The sequence below is a fragment of the Amphiura filiformis genome, chromosome 11 (genome assembly GCF_039555335.1).
Source record: "Amphiura filiformis chromosome 11, Afil_fr2py, whole genome shotgun sequence".
NCBI lineage: Eukaryota > Metazoa > Echinodermata > Ophiuroidea > Amphilepidida > Amphiuridae > Amphiura > Amphiura filiformis.
This window is the reverse complement of record NC_092638.1, coordinates 23,109,559-23,127,463: the sequence shown is the minus strand read 5'-3', so window position 1 is coordinate 23,127,463 and position 17,905 is coordinate 23,109,559. Positions and strand designations below refer to the sequence as shown.

The window sequence follows — 17,905 nt, the reverse complement described above, 5'->3', positions numbered from 1 at the left end:
ATTGTCAGGATTTGCCCTAGGTAAGATGTACATTGTTTGCCGACAATGATGCCTTGCAATCAAAACTGATTATCAATTTACATACATTTCAATCGGGGTTTTGCACAGTTGCATAACATTTCAAGCATTTTAACAGTTGCATAACATGTAATGAGTCAGCTGTGCACATTAGCATAGTGAAATTTCACTGGCACTGCATTATTAATTTTCGTCAGTAGATGTATAATTATGTTAATATTTTTGAAGTAATTTAATTTACAATGTATTTTAGGGCCAGAGGCCTTAATATAAGTGAATAAATTTGACTCTTTTGAGGGAATTGAATTGAATTGAAGTATCTGTTAACATGCTTGTAACCAAAACTTGATCCACAGCATCATCCCCACACTTTTCTCAAAAAAAGTTGAGATTTGTATACTTTATACCTCTGCATGGGAACCTCTGGCTACATAATGATTAGTGTACAAAAAATTTCTTGCATATTAATTTGTTCAGCAAAAATATCGTGAAATTTGAATTACGTTCTGGCACACCAGAACAAAATTACAACACATTGTCTATGGAACAGTGTTATACACATAATCAACTCGCAAACGCAAAATTGGAATCAACTGAAATTTTGGGGATATATACACTGACAAATGTCATAAAAAGAGGATGCTAGGATCATGAAATACTCCTTTATGAAAGTCGATGTGGAGTTTCCTGTTGCACATTTTTGCCAAATGATGCGATGACTCTTTCATTTTTTAACACATCGGTTTTTCTATCACACTAGTAAGTAATAATAAGCCATGTCTAAGGCAAGAAAACCACAAGTCAGTTATACTATAGCTTATTTAGAATACTGACCTCATTACAAGAGGTAATTTTGTTTATACAGATAGTATCAAAAGTATAAAAAAGACCTAAATATTCAAACATTTCAATAAAATGGCAAAATAACAAATGGCCAATGAGAAACTCAACATCAACTTTTATTAGCCTAAATCAGGGCTTCTCAACTAGTTTATTTGAAGTCCCAACTGGAAAATTTAGTGATCATGTAGTTCCAATATGTCAAGCGAGGACTCGTGTGATGTAGCGCGTGTGCATAGCGAGTAAGGTACAGTGGTGCTTTATCGGGGTTCCAGGGGGCAGTGCCCCCGGAAGCTCCTAGATTTTAAGGCCCAGATTGGGTATTTTTCACCTTTTTTTGTTCAAGATTTTTTTGAAAATATTATTCAAATTACAGTGCCCCACTTCGACTGACTCCAAGTGGTGCGCGTGCCGCCAGTTGAGTGGGCCTGGTCTAAATAATTACATTACATATATGTATTCAAAATTACACTCTTATATTTTTCAATGTTTCTTTGTAGCTCCACATTTGCTGTCACATTGGAAACTTTTATCTCGTTCATTATGTTACAGCCTTAATTTACAGCTCATGCTCTACAGCCCATGAACATTACTGAGTTTGGTAATAAAAGACAGCCCTACATGTAATATATGAGCTCTATAACCACTTTGACTAAAAAATGTTCTTGATTGCTATGTTCCAACTGTTTTTGAAAATTAAAATAGCTAATATGTGACAGTCCAGATGAGCCCAGAAGTTGGCCCTTCATAAAATCATAATGATATCCTGAAATGAAGTTACGTTTCTGCAAAATTTGCCTTACAACAGAGCGCAACACTGAGAAAACTGTACTATCATTTCTGTTGAAACCAGCTCAAAATGTCAATTTTCAATTGTTTTTAGTTTTTGTATAGCTGTGTAACTTTGCAGCTGTGTAAAGGAAGTGTGAACTATTTCAAATCTGTGAAAATCTAATTTTTTCTCAAAGTATGAAATTTTTGGATAGCTTGCACTGTAGCTGAAAACAACATTTTCCCAACTTCTAGGCTCATTTGTGGTTGATCAACTATTTTGTGTTGCTTGATTGTGTTACATGTAGCATGAGGCAAGATGGCTTTGCATGAGGCAAGAAAGTTTGTGTTAAATCTGGTTTTATACACCCTGTGTATAATCGATTCTGTAAGGATTCTGAATCTTTAACCCTAACCGAACCAAGTTTCACTAAAACTCACTATAAAAAACCACTGTGCGTGCATGCATTCCATGTGACTTGATGACGCAATCAGCTTAAGTCATATACGAGGGGGTATCAAAAAGTTTTAGAAATCGCCCAGAAATGAAAGAGCTATATCAATGAAATTTTGTCAGTGCAATCACTGGTCCTTATGTACACTATGGTGCAAAAATGGTCTCATAAGTATGTTTACTTTTTTTACAGGCGACGCTAGATGCTAATAACCTGCTGCCCCAGTTACTGCGCATAAACTGCAAGATTGAGAAAATTGAAGCAAACATCGTTATTAAGATCCTGCATTTGAAGGGTTGCAGTGCCTAGAAAATTGATGATGAAATGAAAGTTATCATCGGTGGTGATTGTGATATTGTCACTGTTGTTTTTTGGAAAATGAATTTTTATTTCATCACCTATTTTTTGGGCACTGTAACCCTTAAAATGGAACTTAATCATGCTACATGCCTCAATTTTCTCCATTTTGCTGGTTATGCGGTTACATAGGCAGGTACTGACATCTAGCGCCTGTAAAAGAAGTAAACATTCTTATGAGACCATTTTTGCATCATAGTGTACAAAAAGACCAGTGATTGCCCTGACAAAATTTCATTGATATAGCTCTTTCACTTCTGTGCGATTTCTAAAACTTTTTGATACCCCCTCGTATACCCAGGGAATCGCAGCGTAACCTCCGTGGCTACAGGTCGGTAATCTTCTGCATGGCATGCGAGGGGTCCGAGGTTCGAATCCCAGGGGTACCAAGTGACTTCTTTGTTCACCTTCTCTCCTTTTTCGTTTCTTATTTCCCTTCCAATAGCAAAAACACTATGGGTTCGGTTAGGGTTAATGTATGCCAACTGGCTTTTACACCAGGTTACCGGGAAGCACTGTCTAGCACGTCCAGATTATAACTTGGGGCATGAGCTAACCAGCAACACGATTGTCTGTTAGCTTCTGGTCATTGTGCCACTTGTATTAATGACTGGACAACGATGCTACTTAAATATACCCTTTTAGTGGTATAATTTAGGGCTGCATGCTGATGTGTAAAAGGGGGCATTAAAGTCATAAGTAGACTTTACAGATCTGTCTAACTTACTAGCTTTCTGGTTCCAAGCTAAGGATTTCCATGCACAACAGTTAGGACTTCTGTACAAGTACTAAAAAGTTTTAGACTAGATTTTGTTTACAGCATTGATGCCAGAAAATGGATCCTTTCCTAAATGACTTGGGAGCAAATATACAGGGGTCCGGTACTGTTTTGTTTCCCTGCATGTACAAAGTTAGCTTTGTTCAAGGCCCTCTTAAGTTTCTTCCATCATGACCAGCACTTGAATCCTAGTTTCTAATCTTATCATTGCTTTTGGGCTCGCCAAGTCCATGATATGAGGGCATAGACTGCGGCTACCTGCAATCATGCGTAAGTTGAACGATCAAACTCGGGTTGAGCCTACGAGCCCGTAGAGTGAGACAAGGTTTTGGTAGTTGATAGACTCAACCCATGTTCGGTTTTTCAGCATACGCACGATCATTAATAGTATTATAGCGGTAATCTAGCCCTCGCTGACTTGGCAAGCCCAAAAATAGTTCAAACAGGAAGGAAGTCTTAGAAGGCCTTGAACAAAGCTAGTACAAAGTCTGCAGCAGACAATCATTGTATTGGCTAGAAAACAGAAGTCGCCGCGAACATTCATTGTATTGGCTAGAAAACAGACCTAAACTCAGTACTGGATCACTGTTGTGTATGTTTCCAGAAATAATGGATCTACTATTGTTGATTGCCATCAAAGTCCTTGTATCAAATAATTGATTTGTTCTTTGAAGTCATTGCTTCCTTTGTACCAAGAAAGATCTATTTATGAGATCTTTTTTTGTAACATGTGTTGTTTACCACAAACATTTGCAGATAAATTTTGTCAGAGAAAGCTTCACAACCTTGAATTAAAATTAGTTTTTGTAACTTTTGAAAGTGTTTGTTTTTATGTCTTAGAATTTGGATGTAATACTTCAAATATGGAGCATACTATAGGTTTAGAGAGCTCAAAATATTTCAACAATTGATTGACCAAAGATTACAGTGTGCCTGCAGCTTCAATAGCAGGGGTTCTCAAGTAACATATCTGAAGCTCCACTTTTAGAGAATAGAATTGTTCAAGCAGTCAAGCTCCACTATCCTAGCGAGTAAGCGTAGGGAGTAAAGCGTGACGGCGTGGGGTCCAGGTGCACTGGTGGTGTCCAGGGGCGAAGCTCTGGTGGGAGTCGGGGGGGGGGGGGGGGGGGGCAGTTTTTAAACCGGCATTATCTTGTAAGCATTTGTCTTGTTTATAGACAGTGCATAATTTGAGGTTGTTGTTGTTCTGAAACCAGGCAATGCCAGAATTCTCCACTTATTGCTTCTGCGTATAAGGCTCATCAATACAATACTGAATAAATTGTCGACTTTTTGTAGTCCAATACTTGCAGTCAATAACCTCAAATTGGGAGTGTTGCAGTTTAAAATCATTTGGGGGAGTGTTGCAGTACATAGGACAGTGTTAATTAAAATATGTAATATTCATTAGTGTTGGGACACCTACCCCTTCACATGGACTTGAAAGTGTGTGGTTTATTAGACAGGCTAGGGTGTGGTCGTTAGCAATATCACTTACCGTGTTTTTAATTATCTATTGATAATTTGATAGACATATCTCTTTTACATAAATTTTGAATTGGGTGTGAGAAATATGCCCCTGAACTTAATCTGCTTCGTCAGCTAGCAGCACATCAATGAACTGTATGATTTGGTTTATACACAAAGTGCCAATAATTTATAGAGCAATTAGTGATGGCTAAAAAGTTGTTTACTGAGTACACATGTTGTAGTACTATATACTTCCCAAAAACGACATTAAGCTAAAAAAAAATTGTTTGATAATTGGCGTAACATTAAAAAAAATAGTGTAGGTAGGTAGGGATATTTTTTGCTTTTGAAGCTGTAAATTGCATTTGATAGAGGCCTTGGAACTGTTTTTCTGTTCTCTTTTTTTAAAATTTAATTTTTATTTATTTATTTAAAGTCTAGGGTCAGGCCTACTTTTAAGTTCGGTTGGGTTATGCCAATCAAAAAATATTTTTAGACCTAACTGGAGTATGTATACACAAATTATTTTACACATAGCAATCGGAAGTGCAGCTTCATCACCTAGCAATATTGTTTGATTACTGGTTTGTTTATTGTTTCAATTACTACAGGCTGTCTGCATAGTACCTTTCATTCTGGTACACTGCACAATTTGAGGTTAGGAGACAAAAAAAACGCCTTGTTCTATGGGCCCAACCGATCCAGATTGTCTGTTTTTGAATTATTTTTTTTTTTGCTGTATGCATGTAAAATCAGCCGTTTTTTGTTGTTGCCAGGAGTAGACCGAGTTGACGGAAATTGTTGTATGGATGTAATATCAGCTGTTTTGGGGCAAAAAGTAGATTTTTTTTTTGACTGGAAAAAATGTTTGCAAAAAGGACAAAATTTGTGATTTTTAGAGAGTCAATTGCTGACAGTGGCATACATGTAGCTCTGGGAGGGGGTGTGCCATCTTGGGGGTGCTCCAGTACAAATGGGGATGTGCTGTAAACACATGTAGTATTGCCCACTGTCCCTATTTTTATGTTTCTGATATAGACATTTTATTATGCTTTTTTGCTACTTATATAATTGGATGTGTTTATGTTCCAGCTGATAACATAAAGTGTGCATTCATGAAATGTCACTTCAACATAGTAATTACCATGCTATCTTCAGTAGATAGCAGATATAGATGTACACTGATTATTGCATCAAGAAGGACTTTGAAGAATTTTATTTCATCAAAGTTTGTTTACAACATGTTTATTGATCATAAAGCTATGTAACTACAGCTACATATGTAAAATTAACAAACATTGGATCATTTATGCACCCATACTCGCACGCTTACAGCAATAAAGTTTTTATTGCCTTCTTGCAGATCAACACATTACGTTTTTGTTTAGGGTGCACACTAAATCTACCCCGATACAACTACAAACATTGATGTAGTGTTTCTGTTATTTTTGTTACCCCATCCAGTAAGTGTGGAGGATTGGAGCTCCTGTATGGACGATTGGGACCCCTGTGTGTCCACCCCCACATGGGAATTTCTCTTGTACAAAGCCCGGGGGGGCACTCACATGTTAAGGTGGTACGGGTATGTGCGGCGCTCAAGGGTCCCTTTTTCAGGCTCTCCGGCAGTTCCTTAAGCCCCACATTTGGATCTGCTCCAGTTCTTTGAGCCTCAAACTCTGACAATTGTAGCTCTTTAAGCTCAAATTTGGAAAAAAATTAGAATTTTTTAGCTCAACAGCCTATAATTTGGCCCTAATTTCAGTTCTTCAAGCCCCTATTTTGCCCGAAAATCAGTTCTTAGTTCCCAAAGTTCGGCGGTCCGCGCCGCACACCCCTACCAAAATTTAAGTTGAGTGCCCCCGGGTACAAAGGCACACACCTACTCACAGCTCAGAATACTTGTAAACACCGGCAACCATGGACGTACACACATACGTCTGAGAAAACACAATACAACCGGGGACACACACATTTGATTTTTTACTATCTAACCGGGCCACTGTTTGAAAACTCGCCATGCAACCAGGGACCGTCCTATACCGGGTAAATGCGGACTCATGTTTATATGCTTTAACATGTAATCGGGGACAACTCCTGTGTGTCTGCATTTCCACAGTAGTTTTTCATGTGTCCCCGCTTCGGGGTGATTACAAGCACCCCCCATCGCACCCCCATACGTACACACACAAAATAGTATCCACCTTATCCTGATAATAATTAATATAGCCTCTGTCCAGGCTGTTCAGCAATCAAAACCTCAAGCTTAAGGGGGGTACTACACCCCTCGATAAATTTGTGTCTATTTTTGCATTTTTCTCAAAAACTATTAACACAGTGGTAACAAAAGTTATGTATATTATAGGGGCAAGGAATCAATTACTACACTGGAATTTCAGTGACGGTACCCAAGACAAAGCGGTTAGTTATTTATGATAAGAAATAAGGTACCCCTAGGATGTACCTCGTTTCGTATCATATTATACTGAACCGCTTGTCTTGAGTCACTGAAATTTCAGTGTAGTAATTGGATTCCTTGCCCCAATAATATACATAACTTTTGTTACCAGTGTGTTATTATTTTTGAGAAAATGCAAAAATAGTCACAATTTACCACATGGGTGTAGTACCCCTTAAGGACTGTAAATCTTATAACTATGAATATGGATTGAGAAGTGTTTGTGTTGCCAGCGGTAGCCCCTATTATATGGCTTCAATTTATTATTTGTGTGTTATCATTCAGTCTGCTACTACTGATAGACTATAACATTTAATTAGAATGTTTTTCTACCCTTAAAGTTGTGTTTGTGTGATGTGCCTTATAATCAAGTACTACCACCTACACATTCTTACAAATGCATGGTTCCTACCGTGCTGTAGATACTGTTAATATATGCTGTGCTTTATTTTTCATTATTATTATGTACAGGTATTAATAGTGTCATTAAAGCCCTGATACCACATCTAAAATTAGATTTTGGCATAAAAAGGTTCAAATTTTTCTCAATATGATTATGAAGTAAAAATTTAGGCCTAAAAGATGTTTCTTATAGATGGTATGAACAAAATGTGGTAGAGTTTCATCCCCCGTCATGGTTTACTACCAATAGTGTTTTATAGGCCATTGTGATACACATTTGATTAAACCGCTGGAGCAATGTTATTGTTTTGGTGATAAAACTACATGCGTAAAGGACATTCATTAAGGCGTCAACATATTGACCCCTATTGTCTCTCCCCACACATGTGTACAAATGGGTACTGGCTTTACTCAATGTTGGGAAGGTAACAGATTCGCTGTGGAAGAGGTGTAATGATTACCCCGCCGCAGCATTTATATGGAGGAGTCTTGCCCAATTGCTTCTAAAGAGAGATGGGTACTCTGCCTTTGAACCCAGGCTCGTTCCTTTTGCCCTATACCGTAATAGTCTTAGGTTATGGTATGATTTATGCAAAGTAGTGACAATTATTTGATGAATGGATATCATAAGAGCAGTGCGATTATCTTCATCCAGATGAAACAGCACTTTACCGGAAGAAGAAGAAGAAGTAGAGCATACATGTATAAATGAATGCAATCTGCATGTGTAAGTAGAAGTCAAGCATCCATTGATGATGTACGGCTTGTAGATAACTAGCCAATCCAGTATATCAAGTTATGCTTGGTTTACTTGATGACATTCCTGACACCAGGGTTGCAAAAAAATTCAGTTCATTTTGTGGGTACGACACTTGAAATAGTGCACAATTAAAAAAACCTACCTAAACCATATCTGGTCAAAAAATCAATTTTAGATGTCATTTTGCGACAAAATGGGCCCGGAAAATGGGTTTAAAATTGTATTATTCTCTTGAATTGTTTCCAAAAAGTGTCTTCAAAAACTGATTTGTTGTTTAAAACATAAATCACAGAAAATGGGCTAAAATTATTGTTTTTCCGCTTAACCCCTGAAGTCATCCAAAAGTTGCAAAATCATGGTGGTCATTTTCAAGCATTCTACTTGTAAATTGACTGTTTGAGATAAATGTATTTTTAAGCAAACCAAGGATGCTCTTCCCATTTCTGAAGTCTCGCATACCCATTATATGCTCCATTTTTAAAAGAAACATGATCTATCTCAAGCACTTTCCAATACTTATAACTTGTTTCATGTGGCAAATATAGTCTTTCAAGGAATTAGGATGGCATTATTTATTTCAAATTGATGTTTTTTAAGTTAGACCATGTTGCCATCAAATGACTACGGGATGATAGTTCAAAGGCACTTAATTGGGCTACAAAATCACAGGTGTGGCAACCCTGCACCTGACAAAAGAATATTACACATCTGAAGGTGGTACTACACCCCTTGATAAATTTGTGATTATATTTGCATTTTTCTCAAAAAACAATAACACACTGGTAACAAAAGTTATGTATATTATAGGGGCAAGGAATCCAGTTACTACACTGGAATATCAGTGACTCAAGACAAGCAGTACGTTATTTATGATAAGAAAAGAGGTACCGCTAGAATGTACCTCATTTCTTAACATACATAATGAACCACTTGTGTTGAATCACTGAAATTTCAGTGTAGTAATTGTATTCCTTGCCCCTATAATTTACATAACTTTTGTTACCCGTGTGTAGTTTATATTTTTTGAGAAAAATGCAAAATTAGTTACAAAATTTATCAGGGGGTGTATTACCACCTTAATTCTTGTCAGGCCTAGATAATGAATGTGTATGAACTTCAGAGCAGCTAAAATAATTAATCACTTCCACTGTGTCATCAGGAGGATTATCAAAACAAATTGCTAACAAAATACATCTTGTTTTCTGCACAAGATAAATGAGATTAATTGGCATTTTTTACAAGTAAGATTAGTCATTGAAGGTGATAGTATGCGTCATATTTTAGCATTTTTGGTTCTTAAGATTATTAAATGGATGGATTATTGTCTTCAAAATGATATATGCAAGGTAAAGTGTTAATCACCAATTGACTAATTTTGTATTTAATCATCCAGCAACAAATGCACTTTGTTCAAACACAAACACATAAACATTTATAAACCCCTACTGTCTCAAAACATGTAACACGCCCACACTAGCAGCGACACAGCTTTGGCACTGCTGTCAAATGTGTGTCTAGCATGGGACATCATCTTGTGTTCTCAATTCTTTGTTTATGGGATTATTTCTTCAGGAGATTTTTTTGTCTTGTAAAAGTCTTTAAAAAGCATTTAAATTGATTTCTACAGCATATAAGCCTATGTACCAACATTTTTCTGTAACAAACTTAATACAGTTCTTTTTAATGTGAAAGGGGTGGGTAGGAAGCGATTCAGCTTCTTAAGAAGTTGCACCCAACTAGCAAGTCACAGTAATGAACCCTTTCATACACACACTTCTTCACAATCAAACCAGCTCTGATGCACATGACCCAAAGACAATTGAATATATGAATACAAAAGCCACCTAAGTCCATACTTTGGCCAAATTGAGTTAAGCATGGGAAATTGTTGCTATACATAGGCCTGTCATATGCATGAAAGAACAACTCAAATTCATTCTCTGTGTCTATTGGGCATGTGAAAAATAGCATGTATGAAAGAATCACCCAATTCCAAGATTTGAGTCTTGTAACACATTGATTGAAATCCAGTATGTATAAAAGTCCACTTGTTACAGTGGCGTGTCCAGGGGGGAGGCTTTGGGTGCTGAAGCCCCCCGCACTTTGTTAAAAATCATGTAAAATCAGCCGTTTTTGGCGATTTTAGCCATTAAGCCCCCCACATAAATCTGAAAGAGGGGCTGAGCCCCCCGCAGGAAAAGATCCTGGACACGCCAGTGGTAACACATTCAGGGCCGTAGCAAGGTTGACAAATGTGGGGCGGCCATCACAAATGTGGGGCGGCCAAATTACAAATAAATGCCCAAATTGAAATAAAGATATAAAGAAAATCATAACAAATTTCTAAAAGAGTGGGGAGGCCATGGCATCCCCGGCCGCCCCGCTTGCTACGGCCCTGAACACATTCATTGCTAGAGAATGACTTTTGAACAAAAAATGGGTTTAATAAAGGAAAGTGTGTGGTTTATATTACATGGCAGAATGCTTATCAACATTATACATACCTGTGTGCTTTATTTTGTATTATCTTACTAGTGGTAATCTCATTCTAACATTGTTATCTTTGTATATGATTCAAAAAACCACCTAAGTCCAAAATTTAAAATGAACCCCACGAAGTCCCTGAAATGCTAATCGTCATACCTAATACAGGTTAATCCACTCATTTGCACGTAAAACTTACCATATTGACCAGGTAAATCTAACTGAAGGAATTAAAATGATACACGGGTTTTTCTCTCAAAATAACTTCGCATGGACTTAGGTGGCTTTTGTATTCATGTATTCAATTGCTGCCAGCAATAAGGTAGGTCTGCGTGGGCCATGTCAATTCATTATCGGCATTTAACAATATCTAAGGAGATTTTAAGGAGACATTTAATCCACCTGTTACTAAAGTGATATTGTCTTTGGAGAATGCAAGGAGGTTGTAAGTGTCAAAGCTGCCTTAGTGAAGGAGAATTTTGTACCAAGAGTACCATTTATTTGGGGGGGGGGGTGCATGACACAGTGGTTAGTGTATTCGCTCTGGTGTATGAGGATGAGGTCCCAGGCTCAATTCCTGACAGTGGCACCTTGCTGGAGTATTGAATTTAATTCGCAACATCTATAAATTAAATTCAGCTCACCCCGTTGAGAGTACTCCATCATTTGAAGGTGCCTTTAAGCAGTCATTACAGAGAGTAATGTTTATGTATGTAGCAGTCAGTTTCATAAAGAGGAGGGTGTTTGCCACAGGTTGTTCTTAATCTGTCCCAGTAGCGGCACCACGTCGGGTGGATGAGGGGGCAAATGCCCCCAGTCAGAACTCATGCCCCCCTGTTTCCCCCAGTATAAACCCAGAATTACTCTGTTGCTATTGTAAGGCCTACAGTCCTGAGATTATGGTCATATGTAGCCAGGGCTTTCATGGCTATATCCCTCCTAGTCCTAGCCTTAAACTTGACATCGCTAGGCTAGTCAGAAAAAATAGGGCAAACACTCCATGGTCTTCCCTACTTTACAGTCTACACTGATCCATTTGAACACTCAAAGTGTCAAAAGGCAGCTATCATAGTGGCCAGATTTTGCTTTCCAATGAAGCATTTGAATTACTTACATACCGTGTGTGTCTCATAATGGGTTTCAGGATAGTGTGGGCTGGTATATATATGACTTGACTATGACATTTGCCGCACGTGCATGCCGCAGCATAATATATAAAGGCACAGGATGACAGGATTGATGGACCAAAAATATGATGTCACCATGCACCACACAAAATGATAATTATCAAGTCAGATTTGATTGTCTTCAACCATAGATGATCTATGATTCAACCCAGTGAGCCACTCAAGTATGACAAGTGTACACATCAGACATGGCCAAATGTTTTGATAACGCCCCATAAATAAGTTTCAGCTGATTTGCTTTTAAAAGATAACTCTATAAGCTTTTTAAAAGGCTTGTTTCCAAAAGGATCCTTTTAGAAAGAAAGACTATACCTGTAGACTACAGTAAACACGCACACCAACAAAACAACAACACAACAAAAACGTAAAACAAAAAAAAACCCAGCTATTTAACAGATGGTTACAAATCTTCAACTTGGTTGAGGTAAAAAAAGCAAAACTTTTAAAAGTGCTTTCTAAAATCTTTCTTTTGGGGAAATTTTGCTTAAAGGTATGTGACCAAACCTGATCAACAACCTCATCCCCACCCAACATTTTTCCTCAAATTTGAGATTTTGGTATCAGAAGAAATCTCATATTTTATGCATTACTCCAATAAATTTAACACTTAAGATTATGGTTCATTTAAATGTTTTACTGCACAGGGAGTAAAGCAGAGAATGCATCTTACACTTCCCATAATGCATTTCTCCTATTTCAGTTTTCTGTACTGAATTTTTTGGGGTAATATATTTAATAATGAATACTTGTTTAACAAATATTTTTTGGTCAAATATTAGAAAAACAATTTATTAATAATATAAATGTGTTGTTGTAGAACCGAGGGGCATGTTCATAGGCATAGATCCTGGGGGATGGGGGGTGGGGGATAAATCCCGGCATTTTTGACTGTATTGCCGGGGAGTCCATACAGTCATCTACCCCCCCCCCATTGTTGACAACTGTATGTGGGTTTCTGACCAAATTAACCTCATATTTGTCCATTTTAGCCCCCAAAGTGCAAATTTTTGCATGCTCTGTGCAGATTTATTCCACTTTTGCACCATATTTAATCAATTTAGCCTCAATATGGCAAAATATTTCGCACACTTGCCGCTTATTTGTACCATTAACTTATTCTGTCGCCAAAAGGTGCTTGATTCACTATACTTCAAGAAATTTTTCCCAACCCCATCCCCCCAATGTCAAAAAGAAATCTACGCCACTGGGCATATTACACACATAATAGTTCTGTAACTTCATCCTTGTCCTTCCTGTCTCATCAGCAATACTTGACCTTGGCAAACAAAGCCTGCGATGATTTTAACATTTAATGCAGAATGCGGTTTGCTATTCATTCTCCCACACAGACTCAATTAAAATAAGCAAATGTGATGCTTTGAACTTTAAAAACTTGAGTTCCTTCTTTCAAAACTTATGTTCTTATACACATAATAAAACATTTTTGATAATTTAAATTGTTTTTACACAATTCTACCAACAAAATGCTTAAAAATATATTTTAAACATTTAAGCAATATTTTTGGGTAAAAAAAAATTGGGAGAAAAATACTTCTCCAAGATGAATGCGCACCACAAAACAAACAGCACGGCATCTTTTTTTAATTTATGGTGTCTACTTTACTAGGAACCCTACTTTAACTTGTAGACTTATTCATAGACAAAAATATATTTTGTTTATTCTTTTTAATAGTTATATATGAATTAACTTTATCTTTGTTATCCCTGTGCGGCAATACATCATAACTTATTCACAGCAAGACAAAAATAGTCAACTTTTTTCCTTTTAGTTGCAAGTATACTTAAGGTCGCTTCCTATTTACTATACGTGAGATCCACATTTGTATAGTATTAGCCTCGAACACCTTGTTTAAGGTTCGGTCAGAGCATCCTGCGAATGGTAGTGAGCTTTGGTAAAAATTACAGTGATCATTTCATAGCGAGCATCTAGAAGGATTCAAATATCACAGATAAACTTTTGTAGGTCCTGTGGTTCTTGAATTATGTTGTAAAGAGGGTTGAAACCACACCACCTTTGTAAAACGTACATAACTCATTGCCGACAATAAATGAAGTATGATTTGTAGGCTGAACTTTTGCAAAACATAAAGGTGTTATTTTATTTTTATTAATATATTGATTTAGATAATGAAAATCGGTCTTTTTGGCTGCCTCGACCAAAAATTCTTAGTCAACCCTTAAGTTATTTAGTCACTTTTTAAATGTATGTATATCTGATTATGTGATGCCATATTTATGGGTTTATATGGATTGTTCAAAATGTGTGCCTTATAACGAGGTATTCTTTGGTTACACACTTAGGGGTATACCCCCCTTCTGGAATTCTATACCAAACCCCATTCTATACCAAACCCCAAGGTGGTAGGTCTAATATTTTATCACTAAAATGAGTGCAAAGGGGTGGTCCTAAAATTGTGCTATTCCAGTTTAAATCCATACACCCCCTATGGAAGACATGACCTTAATCTCCCACACAGGAGGTGTAGATTTCAAAAGGAGTTACCCATTTCTAGGTAGCCTCATTGGAAATTCACACTCCCTGTGTGGGAAATTAAGAACATGACTTCCATAGCGGGGTGTATGGATTTCAACTGGAATAGCCCATTTGCCCAAGTCATTTGGTCATTGTGATATTATTTGAGCATTTTAGTGCATAGGGAAAAATCTATTGGAGGTCCCAAACAAGGATTAAACCCATCTATTATTATTAAGCATCAGCAACTATTGTTGCTGAGTACTGTACATTAGCTGCAGGTTTCTGTCCTCTTTATCAGAAAGAGTGGATGGTCTTTTGGTTTGGACATAATACAATAAATACCTACCAATAAATAATTACCCCCTCCCATAAATGACCATTTGCAAAGCGTTTGATCATAATGCCAAATTTGGCATGTATTTGAAGTAGAATTTATTTCTGCGCATTTGACACCTCATTTGTTGCAATGGTCACAATATTGACGTTGCAGTGTACATTTAAGTGAAAGAAACCCAAGATTTGAAAGTTGCAGCAAAATCTTATTGCATTGTATTCAGTATCAAAATCAGTCGTAACTTAAGACATTAGAAAAACCATTTCACTAGAATGACTTACCATCAGAGTACCCTTCGTAAAGTACATGGTCCTGTGTCACAACCTGGGGTACCTTTGTGTTACATAGTAAAAAAATTAAATGGTTCAAACATTTTACCTACACATCTCATTTGAAGTGTTTCATCCTCCTCAGCATTTTGACACCTTTTTTATGGAAATCGGTTAAAAAATGAGAGAGTGAGGGCAAAAACAATCACAAAGTAGGGAAGATGTAACCCCACCTCTTTTTTCCACATTTACAATCATTTTGAGCAAGTATTGGTCTTTTAAATGAACTTCTGTATTTATTTACTTGGTTTAGATGTCTGGGAGTCCATTTAGACATTTTTTTACTAGATTCAAATTTTTAATGGGGGTTTTAAATCAAATTTATGATATGAATCCCTCCCCCTAATCCTCCTCCCCCTAAAAGTTACATAGAGTAAAAGGGTATTTGTAACTTACCAACGATTACTCTAGTTACAAAGGGCTATTAAGTTCAGTGAAATGTGGCCTTGCACTTGTTAATTGTAGCACAGTGTTGGGTAATATAAACTAGGTTATTTATTTTCTTCTTTTGTTATGATTTATATCCCATTTCCTTGCATCATGAAATTGATCCCCAGTGTTTGTTTGTTCTGGTTCATGATGTGTAGCTAGATAAACTCACCCACTTTCAAGCCAATGATGCTGGAATATTCACCTAATTTGAAAGAATAGAAAAAAAAGGGGTTTCAGATTATTTGATACTTCAGACTTCTCATTTATTGCATCTATTATTAAATCTGGGTATTTCCCTTTGGGTGGAAGCATATTTGCTTGTTGATTCTACAACAGCTGGCAAATCGTCCAATTTTGCCAGTTTAAATCTCTGGATTTGCGTTTATTTGATCATTCATTTTAAGGTTAGCAACTATTTTAAACTGTTGCGATTTGGTAGTTCACTGCATCTAGCGAATGGTAGTGAGCTTTGGCAAAAACTGCATTGCTCAATTCATAGCGAGCGTGTAGAAGAATTCAAATATCACAGATATACTTTTGTAGGTCCCTGTGGTTCTTGAGTTATGTCGTAAAGAGGGCTGAAACAACAACACTTGTAAAATGTTCATAACTCATTAACAGCAATAAATCAAGTAAGTTTTCAAAGTATATGATTTGTAAAATGAACTTTTGCAAAACATCAAAGTATTATTTTTCAATAATATATTGATTTATAGATAACAAAAATCGATAACAATACATTGTGTACCCTTAAAGTCACATTTCAAATTCAAATATTCTGTTTTATATTTTTGTATTTTTTGCAGATTACGGGAATAAAGAAAATAGTGAATTAGCAGAGAGGTTTGGCGTAGCAAAAAAAGAAGACCGTCCAGCATACAAACTGTTCCTTCAAGGTCAGACAGAGCCTATAGACTATGAGGGTGAAATCAAAGATGAGGACATTCTAAGATTTGTCAGCCATCATTCTAAACTCTGGATAGGCCTTGAAAACTGCCTCCAAGAATTTGACCAATTAGTGAAGCGCCTTCTAGGATCGACGTCCGACGAGGAAAAATCAGGCATAATTCAGGAAGCCGAAGAGGCCTTGCAAAAACTCGAGAAAGATGATGATAAAAACAATGCAGATATATATGTTAAGCTGATGAAGAAAATTGTACAGAAAGGCAACTCATTTGTCAAAGATGAATACGACAGGGTGAAGAAACTATCGGAGGAGAAAGTTAGCGATGCAAAGAAGAAATCCTTTGAATCCAGGTTGAATATCTTGGCATCAATGAAATCACAAGCAGGTCATGATGAGCTTTGACATAGCCGACATGTTTTCTTCAGAAAATGAGGCGATTAAGAATTAAACAGCATTTTCATGGTAAAAGAGTGTACCTGATATAAATTAATCCAACTATTACTTTCTTTTTGCTTGGTTTCCGTTTCCTATTCTAACTGGGATGATGAGGTGTAAGGTAGCATCAAATGATGGTCAAAGTTATCACATAAGAAGACATAAATCTATCATCAACTAGGATGTAATGGCAGGTGTTTTTTGTGGGACAGTTCCTTTTTCACTATGGACCACAATGGCCTCATCCCAATGGCATAGTTCAATAACCTCAATTAAACAATCATGGCACAAAATTTGACCTCAAGTTGCAGAGTATGAGTTTCTGTACCCAAATTTTCAAAGGTCATTCAATGAATGTACAAATGTATAGAAGTCAAAGAACTGTGCCCTGATAGATGAGCATGTTGTGGATCCCAGTGTTTCTAGGTCTCCAATTAGTTTTAACCTGACACAATAACACAACCAATAATAAGGCTGCCCATTCTTTTAAAATGATCAAAGTTATCTGTGAGATGTTGCTCTTAATTGTATTTTGAATACAAAATTATTATTGACTATTTAAGTTTGAAGATGAGCAGTTTTAATTAACCTGCATACATAGAATTTTTTGGTTTGTTGAATAAGATTATTCATTAAAAAGCCCATAAATTTGCACAAATGTGTCAAGACTTGTGAGGTCTTCAGCATTTAAAAGAGAATTTTAAACGACATGTTAGTAATATGATTATGTTTAACTCTAGTCTCAATTTTATGATATTGCCATTAGACCTAGTGGATTTGGTCAGGCACATGATTAGCAGGTGAATTTGGGGCAAACTGTACTGCTTACCTACATTTAGAAAAAGGAAGGATAGTACTAGTGGTTTCCCAAGTGTGGTGTCTATTAAGGTGGTACTACACCCCTGATTAATTTTGTGACTAATTTCGCATTTTTCTCAAAAAATAACTAAACACTGGTAACAAAAGTTATGTATATTATAGGGCAAGGAATCCA

General features: G+C 36.7%; 1 protein-coding gene across 1 annotated transcript in view; it reads left to right on the top strand.

Moving 5' to 3' along the window:
- Positions 1-17,905, top strand: part of LOC140164577 (endoplasmic reticulum resident protein 29-like) — a 61,721-nt gene extending 43,816 nt beyond the window's left edge. Inside the window, exon 3 of the mRNA XM_072187882.1 lies at positions 16,376-17,905. Within this exon, the coding sequence (XP_072043983.1) occupies positions 16,376-16,878 (503 nt within the window). The 3' untranslated portion in view covers positions 16,879-17,905. The remainder of the gene's footprint in view (positions 1-16,375) is intronic.